This window comes from Tiliqua scincoides, chromosome 4, assembly GCF_035046505.1.
Source record: "Tiliqua scincoides isolate rTilSci1 chromosome 4, rTilSci1.hap2, whole genome shotgun sequence".
Lineage (NCBI taxonomy): Eukaryota > Metazoa > Chordata > Lepidosauria > Squamata > Scincidae > Tiliqua > Tiliqua scincoides.
This window is the reverse complement of record NC_089824.1, coordinates 84,787,327-84,813,374: the sequence shown is the minus strand read 5'-3', so window position 1 is coordinate 84,813,374 and position 26,048 is coordinate 84,787,327. Positions and strand designations below refer to the sequence as shown.

Here is a 26,048-nt window from a genome sequence, read left to right as displayed (position 1 = left end):
GCCATTGGCTATCAAACAGGGCCACCAAGAGCGCGTTCAGTCCCCAATGGAAAAAAATTCAGCCCCCTCCCCAGTAAGGGCGGACTGGCTAAAATGCTTTATTCAAGGCAAAAACATATGCCGCATAGTGGGGCACCAGGCCCCCTTCTGAACCACCTAGCCCTGGTAATTTGTACCTGCTCCCTCTCCCAGTCCTACTGTCACATCCAGGAGTTCATGTAAAGTTTTTGATTGATGTGATCCTGGTTTGTCTTTATTTCATCTCAGGATAAGCAGCCAAACAAACCGGGTCCTCCCATTGGACAGAGGTCATACTTTCCAGCATACAAACAGCATCCTGAGAAAGTGAGCAAGATGGTACAGCTGTACAAAAAGAGATTAGTCATTTAGGATCAACATGAATCAACAGCCTTGGTAATCCTGACTGTCTAGACCAGCCATTTTCAACCACTGTGCCGTGGCACACTAGTGTGCCACGAGTGGTCCACAGGTGTGCCACAGGAATTTGGGGAAAGGTCATTTATTAGTAGGGCCAATGGGAGATGTGACCCTTCCACTGGCAGCATGGCGTACCTTGTCAATTGTCAAAAACCTGATGGTGTGCCTTGACCATTTTAGTGCCTTGTCAGTGCACCGTGAGATGAAAAAGGTTGAAAATCACTGGTCTAGACCACTAAAGCAAGTTCATGTTTTTTTCTCAACAAGATCAGACTGTTCACAAGCCACCAGTTTTGAACTATATTCTACCCCCTGCTTATGCAAGTGTTACATTTTGACTGAATAATGGCAAATTTTCTCCAATTTGCAGAAAGGGGTAAATGCGCCAATGCCCATCTTGGGAAGATACATCAATCCAGTATGGTGTTTGACCTTTTATCCAGGGGTGCTCACACTTTTTTGGCTTGAGAGCTACTTTGAAACCCAGCAAGGCCCGGAGATCTACCAGAGTTTTTTTTACAATGTTCGCGCCATCATAACATATAACATTTATGTGTACAATGTATGTTGGTGTACCTTGAGCCCCACTGAGTATAACAGGACTTACTCCTGAGTAGACATGCCTAGGATTAGGCTGTGAGGCTGCAATCCTAGCCACACTTACCTGGGAGTAAGCCCCATTGAGTACAATGGGCCTTACTCCCAGCGTTTCCTCCCAGAGGCACCTGAAGGGGGGGTCGGCACTCCGTGATCTACTCATTTTGCCTCGCGATCTACCGGTAGATCGCGATCCATCTATTGAGCACCCCTGTTTTATCACATCCTCCTTTAGGAGATAATCATTTCCCTGACTTTTTTTTACCTGGGTAACCAACCATGGCATCTATCAGTCCCCTATTTTCTTTATGAAATAGTAATTTTTTTTTCACACTGTAAACACTTTTGGTGATAGGGTATACCACACAACTGTTTTATTTGTACTTGGTATCACAATTATAACCTCCATTAGCATCTCGCACTTCCAACAATGAATAAGCAATCCTAGAATTGTCCCCAAATTATGCTTCCTTTGGTAACACAACTTCCAACTTGCATTCAAAAAAAGGACAGGCCACCAGATAGGAACAAAAGCCTTCAACAGCTATTCGGTATGCCACCCTTGCAGAAAGGTCAGCCTGTGCCTTGCTTATGCCACAGTTTTACTAGCTCCTGAAGCACAGGTTTTTAAAGAAACCCATCTAACACACTTATTGTGTGCGCTTTAAACAGAATGCTCAGCATTTACATTTTCAAGTAGAATTACAGACATTTTGGCTGGATATGGAAATATCCTTCCTAGCTTCCTTTATTTCTTCTGTGCCTGGGTCTCATTTCTATTGTCCAAAGAAAAAGTCACTTTAAACTACAGAAAGAAAACAGAATGCACATAAACACACACAAAGATTGCATCCAAAATTCTTCCAATGCTTTTAAAAAAATGTTTCCTTTCTATAACTATGGCGCAGCTGCTTAAAACCATTTTAATTAATGTGCAATTTAAAAGATACAAAAAGCCTTACTGACTAAATGTCTACTTAACTTTTCACAATTTTCCACATTTGCTGTTGAGAAAAAGAGTTATGCTTCCTCTAAGTCTGGAAAAATACTGGGTAGCTTGACTTTCATAATTCTGATGTTTAATTCTACTTGAACATACAGCATTTTGATTTGTAAATTGACTACTCTGTTAAGAGAGAGAGGGAGAGATCATGTCCTAGACTTGTACAGTAGAACCAGCTAAATAGACATCTTTAATCTCATGACATGATGAAATCATTATAAATACAGCTCATTTGTTAAGTGATTATGGTGATACATGCAGTCTTCCTTGATACCGTTACCAGTCGACAAGCATTGGACATGCCCCACAATCCACCAACAGGTTTCACTGTCCTACTTTTTTTGAAAGCAGACTATGGACTATCTACCAGCTTGCCTGGTGTCAATAACTCAGTACTGCAGAACAGCCCAGGTGACAGTGCTTCATCTCATCGCATCCTGCCACCACCATAACCACCCTCCCAAGCCCCTAAAATTAGCCCACAGGAGTACTGCCACTGCAGCCTCCTTTCAACCGCAGGAGATTACAGTGAAACGCTTGGAGATGCAGGACATGTTGTGAAGGACAATACCAAGTAGAAAGACCAGGACGCAGGCCACCAGGATGACGGTGCAAACTCCCGACCAGGTGGAGCTTTTCACTATGCCCCTCCTGTCTTGCTCCTCATCTACTGGGTCCTGTGGGATCCCAGCTTGCAATGGCTGCTGCTCGGCTGGGATCGTCACCACAGTGACGGACTTTTGCTGGCTGCCTGGCAGGAGGCGACAGCCAATGTCTCCTGGCAACAGGGACCTCTCCTTCGAGATGGGCAAGGGCAACATGTAACACCCATTGCTAGGAAGTTTGATGAAGACTGGAGTGTGCTCTGAAGTGTGGGGTATCGCAATCACAGCAATGACCTCTGGGTCGTCTGGCAGCTGGGAGACAGAAAATCCGGGTGGCAGTTTAGTGATACCTCGGCACCATGGACACCTCAGGTCCTTCTGACTGGTCCTCATCTGCTGAAGGCAAACTGAGCAGCAAGTGTGTTTACAGTCCAGTAACTTGGGCCTCCGTCGAGGGCTGTAATAATTGAAACAAATCTGACATTCCAGCAGAGTATCCTGGGATAGAGTCTCCATTATTGTTCAACCGGCAAAACAAAGACAGAGGAGGTATCACGTCGTCTTGCAGTCCAGTTTAAAATCCAACGCTCAGAGTTGTTTTTATCTTCCCTCAGTGACTACTTTGTATTCTACCATCAAACAAAAGGAGATAAGAAGCATCTGATTCGGAATCCGTCAATATCTGAGAGGAAAATGTAAATGAGCAAGAGTTAATTTAAAAGAACAGTTAAGAGACTAAGTAAAATAAATCCAGCACTTCCTTTCATTGACACAAAGGGCTGCTCAGACTTTGCCAAAAACTGATAAGTGGGACTTCCCCTCTTCCTTCACCCATCAGTGACTTACCTGGGGCATCCACAGGTGCAAGTGCTTCCAGGTGGCATGGCTGGGGGTGCCTGCTGCCTCCCCATCCGGAGGTGTTCTGAGGGCCAAAGAGGCTGCATGCAGACTCCCCCACCCTCAGAAGGCCTTAAAAGGCCTCCAAAGGGCCTTAAAACATCACTTCTGGTTTTCTCTGAAAACCAGAAGTGATGTTTTAAGGCCCTCTGGAGGCAGGAGGGGGGTGGCTCTTCTAGGCTTGCCCGGGGTGGCACAGTGGCAGGATTACCACAGCCCCACATTCCTAAGTGAGACTAAACCTTAATCTGCTTTTAACCTATTGTAAGCTGCCTTGGGTCCCTCTGGGGAGAAGGGCGGGGTATAAATAAAGTTATTAATTATTATTATTATTATTAAACCAAGGACATTAGTTTCATGGGCATTAGCTTTCAAGGGCATTAGGTGAATTTAAAAAAAAAAAAGAGCGCACATATTGGGTTTGTGATTCCCTAGACCAGGGGTGCTCACACTTTTTTGGCTCAAGAGCTACTTTGAAACCCAGCAAGGCCCGGAGATCTACCAGGGGGGAAGGAAGCGTCTGACAGAAACCTCCTTTAATGTATGGAGCCCCTGCTGGAGTCTAGTCAGTTTCGTCAGTTTTGTTGCTGCATGCCTGAAGAGCAGCTAAAGTGTCAGTTTCCGTGTCAGTTTAGTTCAGCTAAATATGTCAGTTTCGTCTAGTCACTAGACGAAACTGACATATTAACAGTTTGGAGAGACAGGGCTCCAAGATCTACTCATTTTGCCTCGTGATCTACCGGTAGATCGCGAACCACCTATTGAGCACCCCTGCCCTAGACCATTATAAAGATATTTGAAGAATATCTTTCAGACTAACAGTCTGATTCTGTGCATGCTGACCTAACTATGAAACAAAACAAAAAAAAATGGCTTGCATATAGAAAGCAAAAAAAGGGAGGTTTGGGGCTTTGCAGATGTTAGGAAAAAGCTTCCTTAACCCATTTCTGCCCAGCCCACAGCTGCACACATTTGATTCCTGTTGTATACATGCAACATTGGGCAGAAATGGCTTAACACCTTGAACAAAACAATGAATACCACAAGACAAATTTTTTTCCATTCAGATTTCTCCCCCTGACCCTGACAGAGGTGACAGAATATCACGCTCTCATACTACCCTTGCAGACATATTCTGGGACACACTGGATGGAGTTGACACAATGCTAGCAACACAAGAGTTACTTCACTGTGACATCTTCCCACATGGCTCTGCAAGTCTGATCCAAACCACATAGTTCCTGTATATAAGTGAAACGTTCCTTTTCACCTGACCATTGTCTTCCTTCCTAAGCCCTAAAAATCACAACACAATAAGCATACAAAACTTGCTGTTTAGCTGGCACACATCCACCAAGTGGGTAAGACAAAGGACCTGATCCCATTTATTTTTTGTATGGGCAAAGGTGAAAAGGTTGAAGTTCCACAAATAAATTTTTAACTACATTGACTTCAAAGAAAAGCCTTTTTGCTTACTCCAACACAATGAAAAGTTAAGTGGAATACATGATCAGGATCAACCTCATTTTATCTCACTCTCTGCCAATGCTGATGTTTTATTTGTAGGATATCATATCATTTTATCTTAATAAGCAGTATGGTTAATTACATTAAAGTTCATAAAAAGAAAATACAGCCTGAGGAAGTAGCCAAATAGAAGTGAAAGGTCAAAGTACAAGTGGTATAACAAAATAGAAACAGTCTGGATCTAAGCAGGCATGCACAAGACAGTAAAATAGATTGTACCACTTCAGATTGCAGGGGTGTGTGGAGGGAGGGAAAACTGTTTTTAATGTTCACCATGTTAAAAAAACAACCACCACTACCACCTCCTCCCTGAAAAGAAACTGGCACAATGGGGAGAAAAGCTGGACTAAAATTTGTATGACCTAGTTTTGTACTGGTGGGAGGGTAGCATTCTGAATTGTGATCCCCCCAACCACAGCCTAAAATGCAACAAACCATTCTACTACACAGGAGTCTACCACTTAATCAGTTGCATGGATAGATCCTCAGATTCAAGAGACATAAATTGTGCAGAACACAAGAGGAAGACCAGGAAAAAGTAAAAGATAAAATTAAACATACTTTGTAGATGTTTTTATAGTAGAAAACTGAAAACAATTATTTTGCAATATACAGTACATCTTTCAACCAACATCAAATTATAATTACATAAATGAGGGAAGCAAGCAAGCAAGCTTCTTCTAGGAGTAAGTAGTGCTACTTTTAAAATCTCATGCCACACAATCCAGTTTAAATTATGTATACACAAAGATTTGTTCTATCAGACGACACTCGGAATGCCAGCTTTGTACTGACCCTTACCTAACGCTCAAGTCATTATTAAATATTAATATTTACACACCACTTTTCAACAAAAAGTTCACAAAGCAATTTAAAAACATTTTTTTAAAAATCGAGATAATGAAAGCTTGTGCCAAAGGGTGCCATCCTCTAAAAAGAAACCAAAAAAAGGGAATACTGTACCTGCAACAGTCACTGAGAGGGATGCTATGTTGGAATGAACAGGGACGGCTGCCGTCCCCTTGCCAAATATGAGGGCCACCACTTTCCCAGGCCTCTTGCCCACTTAGCAGCAGCTCTTGGGACTCCAGGCAGAGCTGCCCCAAACTCCCCATGCAACCAGAAAGAGCTGTCCTCATTGACTGCTACATAAAGTTGACATGCAGCCTAAAGGTCATAGCCCTGATCTTTTCTCTTTGAGGCAGCGCCTAATAAGATGGTACCCAGGCACCAATGCACAATTGTTTCAGTGAAATGCAAGTACAGGCATGTGCCACTTAACAACCTTCTGCTTAACGATGGACCGCATATACAACGCTGGTCAAAGCACAACAAAGAGGCTCTTAATGAGGCAATCAGGTCTCCCACAGCCTGCACCAGAGTGCCTGTTTACACAACAAAGTGGCTCTTAATGCAAAGAAGAAGCAATTGGTCTCTAGTAGCCTGTACAGCCAACAGGTGTCTGGCTAGAAGTGTCTGTTTACACAACAAAGGCACTAGATTGGGCCAATTGTTCGCTTAACAACCTAACTGCATAACAGGGATTGGAGAACATATCCCCGTCATTAAGTGGCACACACCTGTATAACTCTGCACTAGAAAAGCAATTTTTAACTATTGAGCTGCAGCACAAATGGTCTGCTGGTATGTTGCGGGAGTTTTAGGGAGGGTCATATATTAGTAGGGCCATTGGCGGATGTGAGCCCCAGCAGTGTAGTGTAACTTGTCAATTGTTAAAAAAAAAAAAACAGATGGTATGCCTTGACAATTTTAGTGACTTCTCAGTGTGCCATGAGATGAAAAATGTTGAAAATTGCTACACTAGAGTCATCGAATAACAGGCAGGATTTTCCTGCCATTCTTCCTCTACCCCAGAACGAATCAAGAGGCAAGAAAGGTATAACTTCCTCCTGCAAACAGAGCCTACAGGACCATGTAAACTTGCAGCACAATCCAAGGCAAGGCAATCTACTCAGAAGTAACCCCATTGCACCTCATGAGACATAAATTCCAGGTAAGTCCTTATAAGATTTCTGCGTTAATGTCTTTATAAAATTCTTTATGGAAATAACGAAAGGCTCAAGTGTGTACAAATGCAGAAGCGCCACTGTGACGAGCAGAAAGCAATACCTAGCCAATGGTGAGTCTTACTTTCCAGAAGCCATTATCCCCAAAGAATATCTCTAGTAACCGATTGAATGTTAATAACATTTGCTACTGAAAACTTTTATAAAACTATGCATATACAGGCCGAGATGCAAAACCCTCAAATACCTCTCTACTTTTCACAGGACAAGAAGATGACTGCTGTAGGTTTCCTCCTCTTACCACTGCACCCCATACAACCACCTCCCTTAACAGAACAATTTCTGCAACACTTTGCTTCTCTTTTTCAGTTGTTATTGCTACCAGAGCCACAAGTCATTGGCTCAGTTCTGGGCCTATACTGCACAAGTGATGTTTCTGTGAAACGCTTGAGCAAGCTGCACAATCTTCAATAATTCTTCTATAATAAGATGACCCAGCTTGTAACAACGCACAAAGTGATATTTAGAAATCCAATAACTTATGCAACATTTATTTATTCTATCTTTCCTCTAAGAACTTCAAGGCATCATATATGGACTCCCGCCAGCTCTTATTCAGGCAGGTTAGATGAAGAAACAGGTATTGCCCAATGGCTGTGCAAGAATTTGAACCTAAGTCTCTCCAGTTCAGGAGAGACACTCTAGCCCAGGAGTGTCAAACATAAGACCTATGGGCCAAATGTGGCCTTCAAAAGCAATTTATACTGCTCCCATTATAATTGGGCTCTCTTGAAAATATGGAAAAGATTTGCACATTTTCTCTTCTGTCATTTGCAGCTAATGAGGTTCTATGTGAGAACCAAGTGCTTATTTCTGGCCATCATCTGCTCAATGATGTCACATTCCATTTAATGATGTCACTTCCAGCCCTCACAGGCACAATGAATGCTAACTTCAGCCCTCTGTATGAAACAAGTTTGCTATTTCTGCTCTAGCCCTTTTCAGGCAATCCAAGGTGAATGAATACATGGAGACCAGAACCAAACCTGCTCACTGTGTGTTCATGATTACCAGCACATGGAACCAATATGCTTAGCCCATCTGCACTGTGTGGTACCCTGAGAAATCTAAGCTATAGGTTGCATGGACAGGGTCCCCACACTCATAGGTTGCATATACCACTGTGCACTAGTCTGGATTAATGCCTGGAGGACTGGAATAGGGCCAACCAGCAAAATCCCAACCCCTTTGCCTTCATGAGCTCATTCACTCTGGTTGTTGCCAGAAAAAAAAAAAGTGCTTCTAGTTAGCAGGCCACACTGGCTCTCTGTCAGACATGACCATGCATTTTCAGAGCTGTTTGGCTTCATGAAAGAAAAAAAAACTTGATATTTCCAGCTGTGTTTTAAGCACCACACTAGACTGGGATAGACAGATAGAGAGAAGTTCAGAGTGAAACATGGCAAAGAGTTAGCCCAAAGGTTATGGAGACTAGAAGCTGAAAATTATGCACGTACTGTATATTCCTAACTCCAATCACAAAGTTCTGCAAGGCTTTCCAGAGCCAGCCAGGTTTCATATGAGGGCATCGCTGACTTCAGCAGCAGTCAAAAAACATTGTTTTATCATTAGTACTTTGGATTATCTGATGACAGCCAAGAAAATCCTGCTGACAGAGAAGACCCAGAGCTAGAGAAGACAGTCAGGGGTATCCTTAGGACTCGTAAAGGACGGAGAAAGGGGAGAGCTGCGAGGCAGTGACACTCAAGTGAAACCAAAAGACAGAGACAACCAGAATCATGATTAATATCCTTGGCTAGTGAAGATTTGATAGCAGCTGAAAGCTCTGCAGGGCTGAGCTACATCTACTAATGTTAATAAAAGCTAACGGAGTATGAAAAACCATGGAAAGAAAGCACCAACCGATTGAAAACGAGAAGCGTTAGCAGCAAAACGGAGTGAGGAGAGAATCACTTGCCTGGCGTGGCCTTCCCTCCCTCCTCTTTGATGTGAAAATTCATTGCAAACATGCAGAACTGGATCCAATAAGTGAGAATACTCAAAATATACAGGCATGGATATATAAGAAGGATGACTAAGCAGAGGCGTGTTGAGAAACAGAGAGATAAGATTATTCTTGCAGCAGCGGAACCCCGTAAAACAAATGGATGAGTATGCAAAACATCAGTGGGGCACTTTTAACAAAATATTTTAGCTGGAATCCAGGATATATGTGTGTTGAGACTAAACTTTTCTAATCCACTTTCTATAGGTATGTTTTCATACACAAGGCTTATAGCAGCAGTTGTTTTCATCCGTTTTGCAGGGCAAAGATGCACTTTCTAGAATGCTCATTGGCATTACCAACTCCTCACCTACACCCACACTGCCAGATTATTAAAAGTAACATTCACATAGCATTTTAGGGATCATATGCAAGAAAAAAAAAATCCATAAGGTAATAACTGTTTTTCACTGTTAAAAAGCTTCAGATAGAGCAAAATGTAGCACCCCTACCATTGGATGAGAGAGTCAAAGAACACAATTTTATTATTTATTAATGTTCATAAATAAACATTATTATTACCTTTATGTAGCACGGGTGAATGCTGCTTTGCGATGTTCTGCCCAGCAACGGACTGCATATGCGATGGTCTGTTGCCGATCACTGTCCCGTCCCCCGCCCAAGCCTCTGGAGCAGAGGAAGTTGTGCTCCCCTCGGCTCCAGGGGCTTTTCTGAGCCCCACAGAGGAAGCGCACATCTGTGCGCTGCCTCTGCAAGGCTCAGAAAGGCCAAAAAAAATCACAACTTTTGGTTTTCTCAGGAAACCAGAAATGACCTTTTTCACCTTATAAGGCATTTGAAGGCCTGGGGAAAGCCTCCAAATGCCTTATTAGGCAAAAAAAATCACTTCAGGTTTCCTGAGAAAACCAGAAGTTGTGATTTTTCAGCCTTTTTGGCCATTCTGAGCCTCACAGAGGCAGCACATGGATGCTCACTGCTTCTGCAGGACTCAGAAAAGCCACGGGAGGTGAGAGGAGCACAGCTCCCTTTGTCTCCAGGGGCTTACAGGTGACATCATTTAGCATCAGGCATCACTTAACCCATTGTTAAGCACACCTGTACTCTTAACAACATTACAGTGGGTTCCCAGTATCTTAGCCTAGCTTTGACCTACAAGAAAGAGGTTGCAAACATCTATTTCCCTGGCCATCTGTAGTAAGTACTATACAACTTCACCTTGAGGCAAAGCAAGAAAGAAAGCTTTTATGACAGTTTCCGGAACAGCCTGGTTCAGGTTGCCATCATAAAAAAAATAAGACACGAGCACGTATAAAGAAGCAAGTTAGAAAATATTTTTGCGGGCTAATAACTCTTCAAATAGCCTCAGTCAGAGATAATGATTTATGGCAACCATCTTATCGCAGACTGTGGTCTGGTCTAGACAAATAGCTCAATTGTTTTTGGACTCTACCACATCACAGTACAGATGGATAAGTACATGTTTGAATGTTCCCTCTACGTAGGTAACAAACCTAGGTAGAAGCATTCTGGCCTTTTCTTCTTTATGATGTGCTAATTTTCTTATATATATTTTTTAAACCCAAAGAGAAACATTTAAATAGGAGATGACCCACCTGGATTCTGTTGTGCTACAGAAACACCTATACTATGGGATGAGCTGTTTGCCTAAACCAGGTCTGAGAGTTGCCTCTTGATATCCTGCTTGTGGATATCAGAGAGAGACACAACTGAATTGCCACTGTTGGAAACAGGATGCAGGACCAGATGGAATCACCTTGGTCTAATTCAGCAGGGCTGCTGTTAGCATTCTTATCATAATGCTAAGTCCAAACAGTGAACAATTTCCTGCTGTTTGCCTGCAACTAGGGAGCGCAAGTCTGTGCAGTCATGATTCCAAGCACTTTACCTTTCAATTTTTTTTTCTGATTTAACTGAACTCTAATTGGACACTCTTTTCTTAAAATTTAAAAAAATAAACCACTCCCTCCCAATGAAACCACTCCAATTATTAATAACTACCCTAAGCTATAGCACCAAGGCAAGCTATATATATTCAGCAGAATGAGTAAAATCTTGTTCAACTCAGAATCATTAACTAGTCCTGCAGTAATCACCTTAAAGAAAACTACTCCTTTTACCAGTAAAATGACCAATCATGCACATGCTACTAACACACTGGGATCTGACCCCTTTCAATTTAATTTTTCCCCACATCAACTTCAGTTCTTCTAATTCTGAAACCAATACAGAACAATCTCCTTGCATAGTTACCTAACACCCACCAAAAAGAAAAAAGGTTGAAAGTTATCCCATTTCTGAAATGTAAATGTTATTCACTATACCATGGCTGCCCCAAGCCATCAAACATGTTGCTAACATAATCACAATGAATGCTGAAGTTGCAAACTTTAGACAAGCGCATGTGTTCATATACATTGTCACTCTGCAAGGTTAATATGCTGCTTTCAGCAAGACAGCCTATTAGAATGCTTCACCTTTTTCAAGCAGGGTTCATTATGCAAACTCCCCAAACACATTAAGCATCCTTAGAAACCATTATACACCATGTATGATTTATGACAGTGCTTGTCACCTTAAGGCTATGGGGGGGGGGGAGAGAAGAGAGACACAGGGGTAAGAGGAAAGAAAGGAAGGTGGCATGAATTCTCAACAGAAAAATTAATTGCAAAATTCTTCACACTAAAAAAATTAATAGGATGTGAATGTTTTGTTTTGTTCCCAAATTTACAACAGGAAAAAAAATACTAAAAATTAAAAGGTTGTCACCAATTAGTTTGGGTTTCATTTATGCTAAAACTAAAAGGGATTTGCTGGGTTAACTATTTGATTTCTCCAAATATCCTCCATGGGGGAAAAATGGTTCACCTTCTTTTTAGACTTCCCTGTATCTCAGCAGCATACAAACACAAAAGAGTTTATTCCCTTGTGTAGAAGAAATGACTGTATCAACCCACAAACAGCAACTAGAACAAGGAGAGGGAATTTATTCTTGCCATTTTCAGTTCCTTGCTTGTGACAAGTAAAAATCTTCTCCAGGTGACGAGGCAGGGAAGACTCAATGAGAAGGAGTGGGATGCCACTTGCATAGGTGTGTGTGGGCAGGCAAATTTTTAAAAATGCCTGTGAGCTAGCAACTTTTGCATATTTATTTCTAGGCTGCCTTTAGACATTTTTGCCCAAAATAAATAGTTACTATGTCCTACTTGGATGTCAAGATTGTGGTAGTTACGGGAGCAAGGGGTGGCAATAGTGCTGCAGTGATTGTGACACTGCAGCAAACAAGGAACTTGTAAACATATCTGGAGGCTATCGCAATCCACTTCCAGGTCGTGATCACCAAAGATAGCAGTTTGGAGCAGCAGAGAGGCCTGCAGAGAGAGCCCCCCCACACACAAACACACCCTCCAGATGCCTAGTGCTACCTCTCAGGTATATTTACAAGTTCTTTGTTTGCCATGATGCCATAATCACTGCAGCCATTTCTGGGCTACTCCCCTTAAGGGGGAAATGGCCCTTTTCCGGTTCTCCTGGTGGGTTGTGACCCACTAGTTAGAACCATTGAGTTAAGTCAAATGTACAGTTATGGATTCTATTAAAGGTGTACATAATGTTCTGAGGACAGAAAGGGGAAGGGATGAGACTGTGAAGAGAAATGATCTATCACCAACTTCTCCTGGTGACATGAGGAAAGCTACCTCAAGGGAATTTATTAGAAGTTCTACTACTTGTTTAACAGGAAAGAAGGTTTTACCCTCTCTTATTGTACTGTTAAGCCACTTGGCTTTCAGCAGAGTTGCTCTCTTTCCCTTTGCAGTGCTATGCTTCACTTGATACGGAGCTTTATGAACAGCACACAGGAAAAGTCTCCTATGATCCCCTCTTGTTTGTCCGACTCCGGTTTTGGTATTCTTTTCATACTTGCCATAAAAAGAGATATTCACCAAGAGATAATTAAAGTGGTTTCTGAAAGTACGTAAAATCTCTTTTAGAATAGATCACTAAACAAAACACACTTCTAACCAATATAGGTCTCTGGATAACTGCGTGGGAATTGGCTCAAATTAGGTGGTGGTATACTTGTCAATCAGTTATATAAGCCAGGTGCACAACTTAAAGCAAAAGTGACTGTAAAATTTATATATATAAAAAATGGACTCCAACTGTACAAAGAGAGAGAAACTCTTCACATTGTGTTGTCCCACCGGCTCCAACAGTACAAAGACAGAGAGCGACTTCACACTGTACTGTCCCATGCTGCTGTAACAATGTTTAGTTTCATGTTTAGTTTCATACTCACTTAAGGAAACAGTGCCCCTCAAAATGAAGGCTTTAATTGTTTGCCACTCTGTTCTGTTTTCCTGCATCTGTCAGTGAGGTTACTATATCATACACAAACATGATTTCCTGAGGAAGTGAATTTTTTGTCTGAAAAGAACTTAGCAGTGCGGCTTGAGCATTTAAGATGAAGCAAACTGCTTGAATAAACTGGCAATTATATAGATTAATCCATGTTGGTGACAGCAAAGCAATCTGATTTTTCACTTACCTCAATGTTTAGTATGCTACATACGTACCTAGTAACAGCAAGCATACAGATGGATTTCATAAGGATAGCCAAATTCTTTCTGAAGCCAGAAATTGAGCACTCAGTTTATCAAGGAGGTAAAATGGAAGGGAGGTCAAATGTTTTTAAGATACAACTTCAAGAGTGGGTGAGTATATGTGTGGCACACCTTAAATATCTGGGCTTCCTTCAAACTAGAGACGATTGATCCACACATCCTAATCTCAGGTGGGCCTCACTAGCTTGCTACACCTATATGTTTTAGCTTAAGGTTTTTAAACTTTTATTTAAGAAAATGAAGGGAGAGGGAAGAAAGAAGAAAGTAGCTGAAAAACAAAAATGCATTTCTTTATTTTAATAAAAAGTAGATCAACATCTGAAAAAGTTGAAGACTGTTGGTATAAAAAAACTGTTGCTATACTATTCCCAGTAAAGGACACTCTCACTTAAATTAAAACAAAGCAACATTTGTATGATCAAAATCTGACTGTGAATTAAAATGCAAGCTTTCAAGCCTCCCAACGCTCTTTTTCAGGTGAACAGCCCAATCCTACCGAAACCCCTGTGCAGCAATACCATGCTGCCAGTTCAGCTTCTGCTGCATCCTGTGGGGTATTTTTTGCTGCTGGAGAGGTAAAGGAACATTTATCCCCTTGCCCCAGTGTAAGCCTCAGCAGCCACTACGGGGCAACTCAGACCTCCACAAGCTCAATTCATGAAGGCTGATCAGGCCCAGGAAGGGGCTCAGAATCTGGCAGGTGTCTCCACTGATCCCGCCTACGGGCCTGCTCCATCCTCCTCCCCACCCTGTTCCATCCCCCTCCGCCTCTCTCCAACCCCCTGCATGGCCTTTCTGGCGGGTCTATGGCTCCACTGGCATGAGGGAGGCCACACTCCAGCCACCGCATTGGCAGGCCCACTGTGCTCATGGGTGGAGGCTTATTCACAACAGCTATAAAGCTGCCTCAGCTGTCACAACACCAATTATGCCACTGGGGTTGAAGTATAAGACTGGGGCAAAAAGTAATTACACCATCCTCGTACAATTCTTTCATCAGCTCCAATGCCCGGTTCATGCTTATGCTTTGGACAAGTGATGTTATCACAAACCGTTTAGGATAGGTTTCTTGGAGGAGGAGGATGTTTGCTGTGTCTATATGATTAATGACCACTGGAGCAGAAGCACAACCAGAACGTATAGAGAAAAGCCACCTTAGAAGCAAGAAACAAGGGAGAGAAAACGGGAAGTGAATGCTCTCAAACTAGAAATTCACAGAGGGAGATGGGGTAGGAGATGATGAGGGAGTAGGAATCATCTAAGAGGAGATGCCTCTAATGTTTAGTCCAGAAACATCAATTTTCACTGGAATTATGCATTTCGAGTGTCTCTCAGACAGGTTTCCCACCTCTAGCAGCCAAGATCTAGGGAACTGGTGACCTCCTAAATTAGAAGCACTATTCCATTGCAGGCTTCCATAGTGTCAGAGGTAGTTACACCATTTCATTGGTATTTCATATTGATTTTCACAAACACTGGAAACATTTTAATGCTTTCTTAAGCCTTTCAGGCAAACCATAACTGCAGACATTGACAACGGTTACAGAATCAAAGAGAGTGTGCCAGCAAGGCAAGTGCTGCCCCTGCACTCATAGCTCTTCCCTCACCCCTCCCATGGAGAACATGTGTCTGAAGAGGCAGATGCTTTCAATGTGGATATTCTCCCCCACCACCACCACGGAGAGCATTTATCTCAGAAGCTCAGAAGGGGTGGAGCTATGGCTTGTTGGCTTGTTGGCACATGCATGTTGGCACATGCATGTTGGTTGATGCTATAACCGTGGATTTCCTAAACAGGGCTCCATATTTTTGTACATCAGAATTACAGTTCTAACTTTACTGTATACATCAGGTAAAACCCATATTTAAACAATAAAGAACAGAATAAATACCCCTCTATTTTTTAATTTTACATATGTTCTTTGTTTGGCCACAGTTAGTTAACTGAACTGTATGTTCAATATGCACACTCAACGTATGTGAGAAAAAAGCAATAGTGCAAAAACTGAGAAACATCTACAGCACTATGTGTTTATCTCTTTTTTTTTTTTTTTTTGCATAATAGAATTGCAAATTGGTGCCTAGCTGATGCCAGAAAATTGTAAAATATGGAACAAGCAAACCTGGCCTACCCCTTGGGTCATTCTCATAGACAGGGTTATGACACCTTCCATAAAACAAGACCTGTGTCTGAAAATGCAAGACTTATAAACCCCAGTTATGCATACTAGTTCAGTTTCTGCAGTACCCCAGAAAGGCCAGTCTTTTATAGAACCTCATATGGGATATAAACTGAGCAACTACCATACTGATAACTGGAGAAATTCAAGACACTGTGTCAGAGTGTGTCACTGTCACTCTGACACTGTGTCAGAGTCAAAAGGTCAAGATTGAAGAGAACTGTGTCAAGCCAGGGACCCAACTTAAACAGAGAGCAGCAATAAAGGATCAAGCAAGCCAGCAAAGGCCAAATCTAGGAAGTCTCTAAAGGAATGAAGCAAGAATTGCAGGGTCAAGGTGGGGGATAAGTGGACAAGGAAGGCAGAAATAACAGGGCAGGAACAGGAGGAAGCAGGAAGCTGAAGCAGAAAAGAAAAACACAGGACTAAAAGGAGACAAGTCAAACCTGAGAAGGTGGTTCAACCTGTTAGGGACCTGATCTATTCTATGGTCTTGGAACAAGACCATCCAGGAAGAGAGTGTATGTACAGATCTCAGAACAAATATCAGAAAGAGTGAGCATCTGAGAACCTAAATGAGAAAGGATCTGTCCGACACAAAGCGCCAAAGAATGCCAGCCAGACTACTCATGACATTTCAATGCAGGTGTTTATTTGACCAATGGAAGCAACTGAGGGTCAAACTAGACATGACACAACATAGATGCATGAATGCTTTGCTGTCATTTTAAACTGTTTGGAAACTGCATCTGTAGGGACCTCTATCTGGTTTGGAAGGGCGGGGTGGGGGGTGGGATAGGGTTTAACCTTTTCCAGTGTCGTTTTCCTGATGATAGTCCACTGTTGTTATTTCTCCCTCCCCAGGTTACTATTTCCCAAAAGCTTTTAAATGGCAGAGGTGCATTCCTGCAACGTCACTGTGTCCAGTAGAGTCTTTACATGCCAAGAAAAATATGAAAATTGCCATAGTAAACAACATTCTATTAGTACTGGTAAGGTTTACATCAGGTCAGCATAACCTAATCCAGAGCCTAGAAATAGTCACTGTCAAAGCTATATTTCCCTGTTGCAATCATTATGCCAAGCCAACTCTCCTAGATTGTCAAATGTTACCTGTCTTTTCTAAAACCAGATCTAGCCTCCACCTTTAAGCTTCAAAAGGACTAGACAGAAAAATTAGAGACATATGTATGTAGTCAAGAAGTGTTTCTAAAGAGGTTTTTATTTGAAATGTACAAAGCCTCCTATTTCCAGCAGTCAATCTTTCTAGTGCCTCAAGATCCCTCAGGTATTTTTCAGATCTTAATTATTTTAAATTTCATTTTATATCGGATCCCTAGTTAGTAGCTTGACTTAGGTTTAACAGGCTTCCCCCTCTCCCTCTCCAACTACATGAAAATAAGGGTTTGACAACAAGCAACTACTTGCTCCCAGGTTTTAATGCTGGTTTGCAGGCATCCGGAGAGTAGGCAGCAGTCTAAATACGGGTGGGGTCTCAGTATCTAAGAGGGATTTGTTCTCAGAACCCCACAGATACAGAAAACTGCGGATACCAAAATCTGCTGTTTCCATCCCCTTTAAAGCCTCCAAAGGAGAATGGAGATGAGCTCCAGTCACCTCTGGAAGGCTTTCTGAAGCCAGCAGAGGCAGGCTTCAGAATGCCTTGTAGAGGCAAAAAAATGACTTCCAGTTTCCAGAGGAAAACCAAAAATGACATTTTTAATGCCTTAGAAGGCATTAGGAGGCCCAGGGAAACACGCACAGCCTCTGCAGGCTTCAGAAAGTCCTTCAGAAGTGGCTAGAGCATGGCTCTGATAGCCTACGGAGGGTTCAAGTGGAGCCAAGTCTGGCTCAACAAGGGTCCAGATTATATCCAGATCCTCGGATATAAAATCCACAGATAAACAGGCTCCACCTGTAGATAAGAAGTTAGAGTTATGCTTCATCACTCTGGATAGAGGTGGGGGGAAAATGGTGACAACAAAATAAAAACACACAACACTGCTTTCTGCATTTCTCATTTTTGTATAAGAACAAAAAAGCCTTAAAATCTGCAAAAATAAAAATGGTTTTATTTGTTTTTTAATTTATTATTTAATGGCAGCGAATGGGTAATGACTGCGGCTGCATCTGCTGGCATTATACCATGTATATTTATTTATAAGCTGCCTTTCCACCCCGCTTAACTAGTACACTTTTATACGCTGCTTTTCCACCTCAAGGCGGCTAACTAGTGCGCTTTTAAAGCAATTATGATTTATAATTATAATATAAATTTTGAATAAAAACATATACCACTTCCTGCACTTCTAACTTAAGTACACCGAAATTTGCAAAAAAAAAATAAACTGTTTTCTTCCACCTCTATCTACGGATTAAATTTTCTCATCCCTGACATCTTTACAGTGAGAGACAGAAGGCACAGAATATTAAGTTGTACAATCAGAGGACAGTGGCTGCTGCCGAGGGTCACACATCTATGGCCAAGGAACAGAAATAATTGCATGTGGCAATACAATAAGAGGGCTGATTGGCACTGGCTGCATAAGAAATTAAACTGATGAATTCTTCACATTATAAAATGTTAACATTTGCACCAAATACTTCACGTGTATACCTAAAAAAGGCTGAGATCAAATGTGAAAAACAGGTGTTAAGAAACACATGCGTTGTACAGGTGCGTTGAAAAAAGGCTGGTTACAGTTTCCCATTGACTGTAATTCAGTCCAGGTGTGTTGCTTTGTAATGAATATTTTATGCACAGGGGTAGCTTTGCTTATCTCTTCCAAAGCACTTTTCTTGAGTTCACATAAGAACATTTGCATCTCATTAGTGGCGTGCATTCCGAGCCAGTTCTTGTTTAAACTGGCTTGTATCAACCAATACAAACATCTGCTAAGTGGGAAGCAGAGCCAGTTTTACCCTTCGATAGCTGCAATTAAATGGAGGGGGCTTTTTTGTGGCTACAAATGGAGAGCTCCTCCTTCCACAAGAGTCTCTGCTGCAAAGAAACAGCAGTCAAGGAGAGACGCGGGTGTGTGCCTTGGGGATACATATGACGAAAGGTACAGAAGCATAACTGCTGCTTGCTGAAGTTCAGTGAGAGAAGCAGCAAGGCAGGCATACTAAACATGGAAGTAGCTGGCAGTGACCGCTATGAAAACAGGAAGATTACAGAAGCTCCATCAGCACCAGGTTCAAATCGTCACCACCAGCCCACCTTTCCCATCCATGCCCTGTCCTCCAACAGGGCAACTTCTATCCTTCCATGGATTCCGTCAATTTGTGTCAAGCCGCATAGGAGAAAGCAGTCTGCCCACATTCTATCTGCATCTAGTACATCACAAACCGTAATGCAATCACAGACTGCAATGCCGGAGTGCAGCAATCTGCTTCCGAGAAGGGGGTGTTACGAGACGGCTGCCTTTGCAGCACTGGACTCCTCAATAAAAACTACACAGCAGCAAAACACTTCTGTCATTCGCAGCCACGCAGATGTACCTGGCGTCTCCAGGGGTTTGCCTTTCAGAACAGGAGAGGCTACAAGTCTAGTCTGGGAGAGGCATAATTGAGCGAGGGTCAGTTCGTGAAGTCAATTGGTGTCGACTTGAGACAAATGAAAAGCTCCCTGAGCTCACTGGTTTGGTTTCTGTTCCCTTAAAAGCTACAGGTAAGAGACCTAATAGGGGTTGGCAGTTACATTTACTGCTGAGGCTGCAGATAAGGTTGTCACTAAACATTCTCCTCTCTCTCTCTCTCCCCCCCCTCTCTCAAACACACACACACACACACACACACACACACACACACACACACACACACGCCTACCTATCAATTCCAAAAACAGTTCGGGTTTCAACATACTGTACATAGTAAATATACTTCCAAACTAAAAAGTCAGTTAAATGAACTAAACATGCCTGGCTCCAACTTTTCTCTCCACTTGATCTATCTTTAAATATTATTCCCTGTGTATGTAGCTACTGCCTGCAGCTGTGACAGAGCACTGATAACATAGTCAGGGTGCGTAGGTTTCTGAAAACCTCTATTTTTTGTGGAGCATTGGGTTGTAACAGCAGGTGATTTGTAGACTTTACATTATATAAAAACATATATAATGCACCTGTATCTTTCCCACTGGAAAAAAAAAATGACTCAAAGGAAAATAGTTTTACGTTAACCAGGTTGTAAGAGCTCAGTGCACCTTCAGCAGTTTTAGAATCAAAGTACAGGAGTGCAAGAACTCAACAAGCGTTTATGATGCAGAAAGGAAGCCTACTGCTAATAAATCAATAGTGCTGCGTTAAGCAACAGTGTCAATGCATTTTTCATTCTTATTTTTAAATGGGTAAACACAGCCAAAACACTCAAGCAGTGGCAACAGAAAAAGCAGTGAAAGCAAAAACTCAGGATGTGTAGTGTGTGAAGCACATGCATCAAAGAGAGACCCTGGCGATAGAGACCAAAATGAGATGCTTAACTGCTGTGTAATGGGCAAACTGCTTACACAGAAAGCAACACGCTCTCTGGCAGGTTACTAAGAATCTATACAAGACTTTAAGAGACGACTTTCAAACTGGTTCAATAAAAGGGGGCTTATGTAAAATACTTCTGCAGAAGAGGTAAGTCACTGAGAAGTCCAAGAAAAATGAGCACTTAGACATGTTCCACAACTCTCTGCTGCACAATATATTCCCCATAGGCTTCTGCTTGTTGATAACGATCTACAAGGGATGACATAACACAGTACTAGCAACAAAACCCTTTCAAGTTTCTCCTTGAACAGTCTTGATTTTCCTGCCAAGAGATCAAGAACGCATTTGTATGACTGCTAAATATCTTTGTCTGATTTTTAGTAGGCGCAAACATCTCCATGATTTATATAATATATGAACTATATGTGGGGGGGGGGGGGGAATTGTGTGTGTCTTGGGCAGCTCTGTATGAATTGAAAGATTCATTTCAATTCATTTTGTGTGATTTGTTAGGCTATTTTATTGGCTGTTTCTTTTTCACTTGTTTTATTTGTTGTCTGTGATGCCAATAAAGGTTTCTGATCTGATCTTCCTGCCCAATTTTAGCAACATGGCGAATCAGCAATCAGATCATTCCCTCCAGTTCCCTACTACTCAGCCTCCATAACTTCAAGACTTGATTACTATTACCTGACCTGGGTGATGTTGTCCTCAATTTATATATAATACAATGCTATACAATTCACAATGCACATCACATCATAGTATTTCCACCCCCAAGCGGGGTAAGTAGCCTGCTCTGTAGATTACCAATCTGCATTTTCTCCCAAAGGATACACTGTCATCTTAACCTGAAAGTTCTTGAGCTGGGCCCAAAACACCTCAAAGATGCCCCCATACCAATATGCCCTGTCACAGTCTCATGCAACCTGGTATTAACTAAAATGGCTCCCTACCTGTGCACCAAACCCATATAACCAAGGAACACACAGAAGGAAATTGACTTTCCTCGATGCCAAAAGGCTGCAAACAGACAAAACAGACAAAACAGGTTGTTCACACCAGCATAATCAGATTTAGAACCCAATCCTAAGGGGGTACAGCGCTGAGTTCAGTGCCAGCACTGGGTGTCACAAATGTTCCCTAAGACATCTGTGACACCTGGGGAGAACAGCCACCAGTGCTAGACCAGCGCCAGTTGGCACTGGGCATCGCTGCCAAGAGAGGGGATGTCACAGGAACACCTGGGGTTAAGTCACACTGCTAGGTGGTGGTGTTAGTTTTCAGGTCAGGGGGAGGCATTCTGGGACAGGGGCAAGCATTATGGAGCAGGGAGAGTGACCAGCCCATAACGGGAGTGGGACCAGTGAAGCCTGCTCCACCAGATCCTATCCTCCCCGAGTCAGACTACAAAGCCCGACATGGAGGTTCTCCAGTCTGCACCAGCAAAATAGCCAGCGCAGACTTGAGTAGCCCCACTGCAGGAACTATGCCCTCACTTGGGGGAAGAGGATGAATGTCCCTTTCCCTCAAGGAGACCTCTGGTGGCCTCTGCAGGGCCACAGAATACAGCAGTCACCATTTTGGCGCTTTTGCACCCGTGGTCATGCCAGGGCTGCCCATTCTTTGCCACAATTCGGTCCAACTAAATCACATACTTCTTCCAGAAACAGGTAAGTACGTATGCAATATGATTACTGGGAAGCCTGATCCTGAAGGCCTCAATTTAAACAAATGCACATTAGCTCAAACTGCAGTGCATTCTTGGTCTTCACTTTTTAAAGAATTAAGAACGCAACCCTAACCAATTTTCCAGAACTGATGCGAGGACAATGCAACTCCAAGGTAAAGGAACAAACATTGCTCTACCTTGAGGAAGCCTCTATGACTGCCCCCCAACTGTAGCATGCAGCACATGCCCCACTGGCACAGCTATGCGACTGCTGGAAAATTGGTTAGGATTGTGCCCTAAATTGCTTGCTTCATTTTTTCAAGAGTAAAAATCCACTATCGATACAATTAAAATAATTAACCAGTCACCCTCTTTCCTTCAACTAGCCATTGCACCAAATTCTAGACATGCTGACATCACAATTTGAAATGGCCCATAGTTCTTATTTCTCTCACACACATTGTTCACAGGTGCAAAATGGACAAGAAAATGGAATGATCACTTAGACAGAACTCAATGAGAAATCCAGGTGTTAGCTGATTCCACTTCATTCTTTCTTCAGCATCAGAGCAAAGTTTCATTGCTTTTGCCAAATTGTACTAAAATTATGGTTACGCAAACCAAAAAAGGCAAGAGCAAATTTGTGCACAAGGGTACACAGAATGTATACAAAAGATGTGTACAAAAAATGCACATACTCACAAGGAGTTCCCAATCACCAAATAGTGAGGTCTTGTTTAAACATTTGTAGGCAGGATAGCTTTTAGAGATTAATCTGTGATCAGAACTGTTAATCTTCTGCAATTGGAATCTGACATACAATTTATACAGAGATGATGTTGCTAAAAGCCTCTTTTGCAGTTTAAAAAAAATCTCAAAGAATTGGCTTCATTGAATTGACTTTAGAATGCCTAAATCATTGCAATAACTTTTTTCTCCTTGGAAAAAAAATAACCACCTGTATTATTTTGTTATGCAATGATAATTATCATCTCAATTTCATATGCTTTATTGATACTGATCATCTTAATTTCTAGTGTTTCATATGCAAAGTATTTGTGTATATTTCTCTTGTTATTGAGCTAGACTGCTTGTAAATTGTCTCCTTCCTTTTGCATGGCAATGAAGTATTATTAAGTGCATCATTTGGAGTCATTAGTTCTGAAAAAGAATGAGCAACAGCCACAGGGCAGAAAGAAGAAAATGGGTTTAGCCCACTGCTACCCCCCAAACACTGAAGAAACAGGAACCAGCTCAAGTAGAAGTTCAAAAGAGAAGGTGGTTTTGTTTTGCTGATTGGAGAAATTCCCCTGGGGGCTGGGGATAAGAATAGGCCCTCAGTTTGGCTGTACTTGTCATAAGAGGCGACTAAACAGCCACCGGGTAGATGGGACTCGTCAGCCTGGGAAGGCAGCTCATCTGAGAGAAGGAAAACTCTGATCCCAAACCTCCACTGCCTTGTGGCTACATCCAGTTATGGAAAAGGCTTCAGGAGTCAACCTCGAGGCAAAATCCGGAGCCGGAGTCCCTGAGGCAGTTCGTGACTGAACACAGTCACATTCTGGCAACTCCTGCGACGCCGCTGGAACCAACCGTTTTGGCTTCTGCCTTTCCATTGGACCATTTCAGCAACGTGGAGAGGGGGGATTTGCTGCATGGGAAACTATCCTCCATATCTACTTTACCCAGGCTTCGTGCACTGGAGAGGACACTGTTCCAGAACCACAATTCAGAGCGCGATACCATAGTCTTCCGAGACTGAAGGATGCCAACAAGCAGTTGGAGATATCCATAAGTGGCAAAAAGATTTATTTGGAGGTTCTTAAAAATCAAAGGTGAACACAAGTTAACCTATGGTCAAAAGCTAGACCACGCTAGAGACATAAAGCCACTGTGCCCCATAAACTGAATCATTTCTGGAGAATTCAAAATCCTAAAAAATACTTGAGATTATAATTGTCCTCTAATTTCATTCTGTTTTGACTCTCACTATCCCACCTCCCAAATATGTGTATTTTTTGTTCTTTTTTAAAAAATCAAAATGAGTAAAACCAAACTACAACTCATACTGACAAAAAACAAAATCCTTTTCACAATGCTCATTATATAATTTGCCAGACAATGAGCATGGAGGATCTGGAGACAATATTGTCAAGTAGTATGAACTCCAAAACCGTAAGTATCCAGGTTTTGCTTCTGCTAACAAGTTAATGGACAAAAACTTTATTATAATGATTTCAACAGGTTTCCAATTAAAATGATAGAAGAGAGTTAATTATTATCCAGCTGCTACCCTATATTATTTGGTAAGTTCTTTGGGGACACAACTTAGGGTATGGACACAGAACAATTTCAAAGTTGAACTTTTTACAAGTACTGTACAAGTTGCAATACAAAATTCCAACCTATTTAAACGGGTTCGGCACTGTTCAAAGAGTTCCTGAACAAGGGAGGTGTGTCACACTGGCAATAGTCCTGTTCACTTTTTGCAGAAAGCCCAAGGCTTTGGACTATTCTGAGAACTACAACCTCCTCCAATGCTCTTTCTGTAGATTTATATTTACATGATACAACAACAACAACAGCAACAACAACAACAACAGTATTAGCATACAACCAATGGGCATACATAATAAATAGTAATATATTACATCCTATTTGCTATTATAGCGCTTCTCAAAAGTGGTGGGTCGTGACCCACCACAGGAAGAGAAAAGGGGCCATTCCCCCTTAAAAGGAGTGGTCCAAGAACAGATGCCCTGAGAACACTGCAGTGATCATGGTGCCGTGGGGACCCAGGAGTATGTAGACATAACTGGGGGATTGGGAAGCGTCCCAGAGGGTCCTAGAGGCTCGCAGCAGCAAGCCTCCCCTCTGCAGCAGTGAGCTCCCATTTGCAATCAGAGCTCCCATTTGCAATCTCAAACTCTCAAAAGCTGAAGAGTTTGAGAACCATTGTGCTATTAGATTAAAAACTTATAACAATTTGCAGAAAATATAGTTTACTACCATGTTTGCACACATTTCTGATTTCCTTTCTAGAGAAGAAATGAGATTGGCACAATTAAAAGAGGATGTTACCATTTCACATTGTCTTGTCCTAAGCAATTTGCAAAAGAAGATGAACTACAGTCTCTCAGGAGTATTTCAATTACCATACAAGTAACTCTGAATCTTTTGACAATAGTGTTTGGCTTTTGCCCCAGTCGTATCTTGCCAGGTGCGGGAGGAACAAACACTACATACATTGGGTTCATACACATCAAGTTACTGGGCAAAGAGGTAGATATTTTGGTACTTCACATATTGTCAAAGACCAGATCAATTGGTGGGTCAGATTACATATGATGGGAAGTTGACAGCATTGGAGACTCCTATGAAAAAACTCAGAAAAGGGACAAGTGAGTTTAGCTCATGTTCCTACAGGATTGTCAGACCAACAATGACTAACTTCTGGATTCTCAGGGACCACTCTACTTGCTAAGAAGCAGCTCAAAGGTGAGAATTATATCTGCAGCACAAACAGAAATCCATAATAAAGTTGATACCATTTTGCATTAAGAGCTTCACAGTTACAGAATATGCGTCCTCAAGCATAAATTACATGGCAAATCCCAAAGAGAAATCCACCATTAAAGTATGGAGACTCTTTTACAATTTGGAAGTTTTCCTTGCGAGTGAAACAAACATTCTGCCAGACTCTTGACAAGTTTGGTAATCACTGGGGGAAGTAAAGTAGCTTTGTGTGGCCTCATCCACCCACTAACCCTCCCCACTGTTGGCCATGCCTACTTTAGATAATTGATTGCTCTTCAGTTATCTAATATAAAATTTGAAGTTATTTATCTGCCTACAGAAGTCTGTCTTATCTCCATATGCTCTACTCATATATTTGTAAATAAGCAGATATTACGAAGACATCTGAAATCTCTCACTGCAAGGAAGCTGATCCTTTTAA

General features: G+C 42.0%; 1 protein-coding gene across 1 annotated transcript in view; it reads right to left on the bottom strand.

Moving 5' to 3' along the window:
• Positions 1-1,424: 1,424 nt before the first annotated feature.
• The window catches only part of RNF152 (ring finger protein 152), a 50,411-nt gene continuing 25,787 nt past the window's right edge, over positions 1,425-26,048 (bottom strand). The window contains exon 2 of the mRNA XM_066625823.1: positions 1,425-3,325. Coding sequence (XP_066481920.1) covers positions 2,548-3,159 — 612 coding nt within the window. The 5' untranslated portion in view covers positions 3,160-3,325 and the 3' untranslated portion in view covers positions 1,425-2,547. The remainder of the gene's footprint in view (positions 3,326-26,048) is intronic.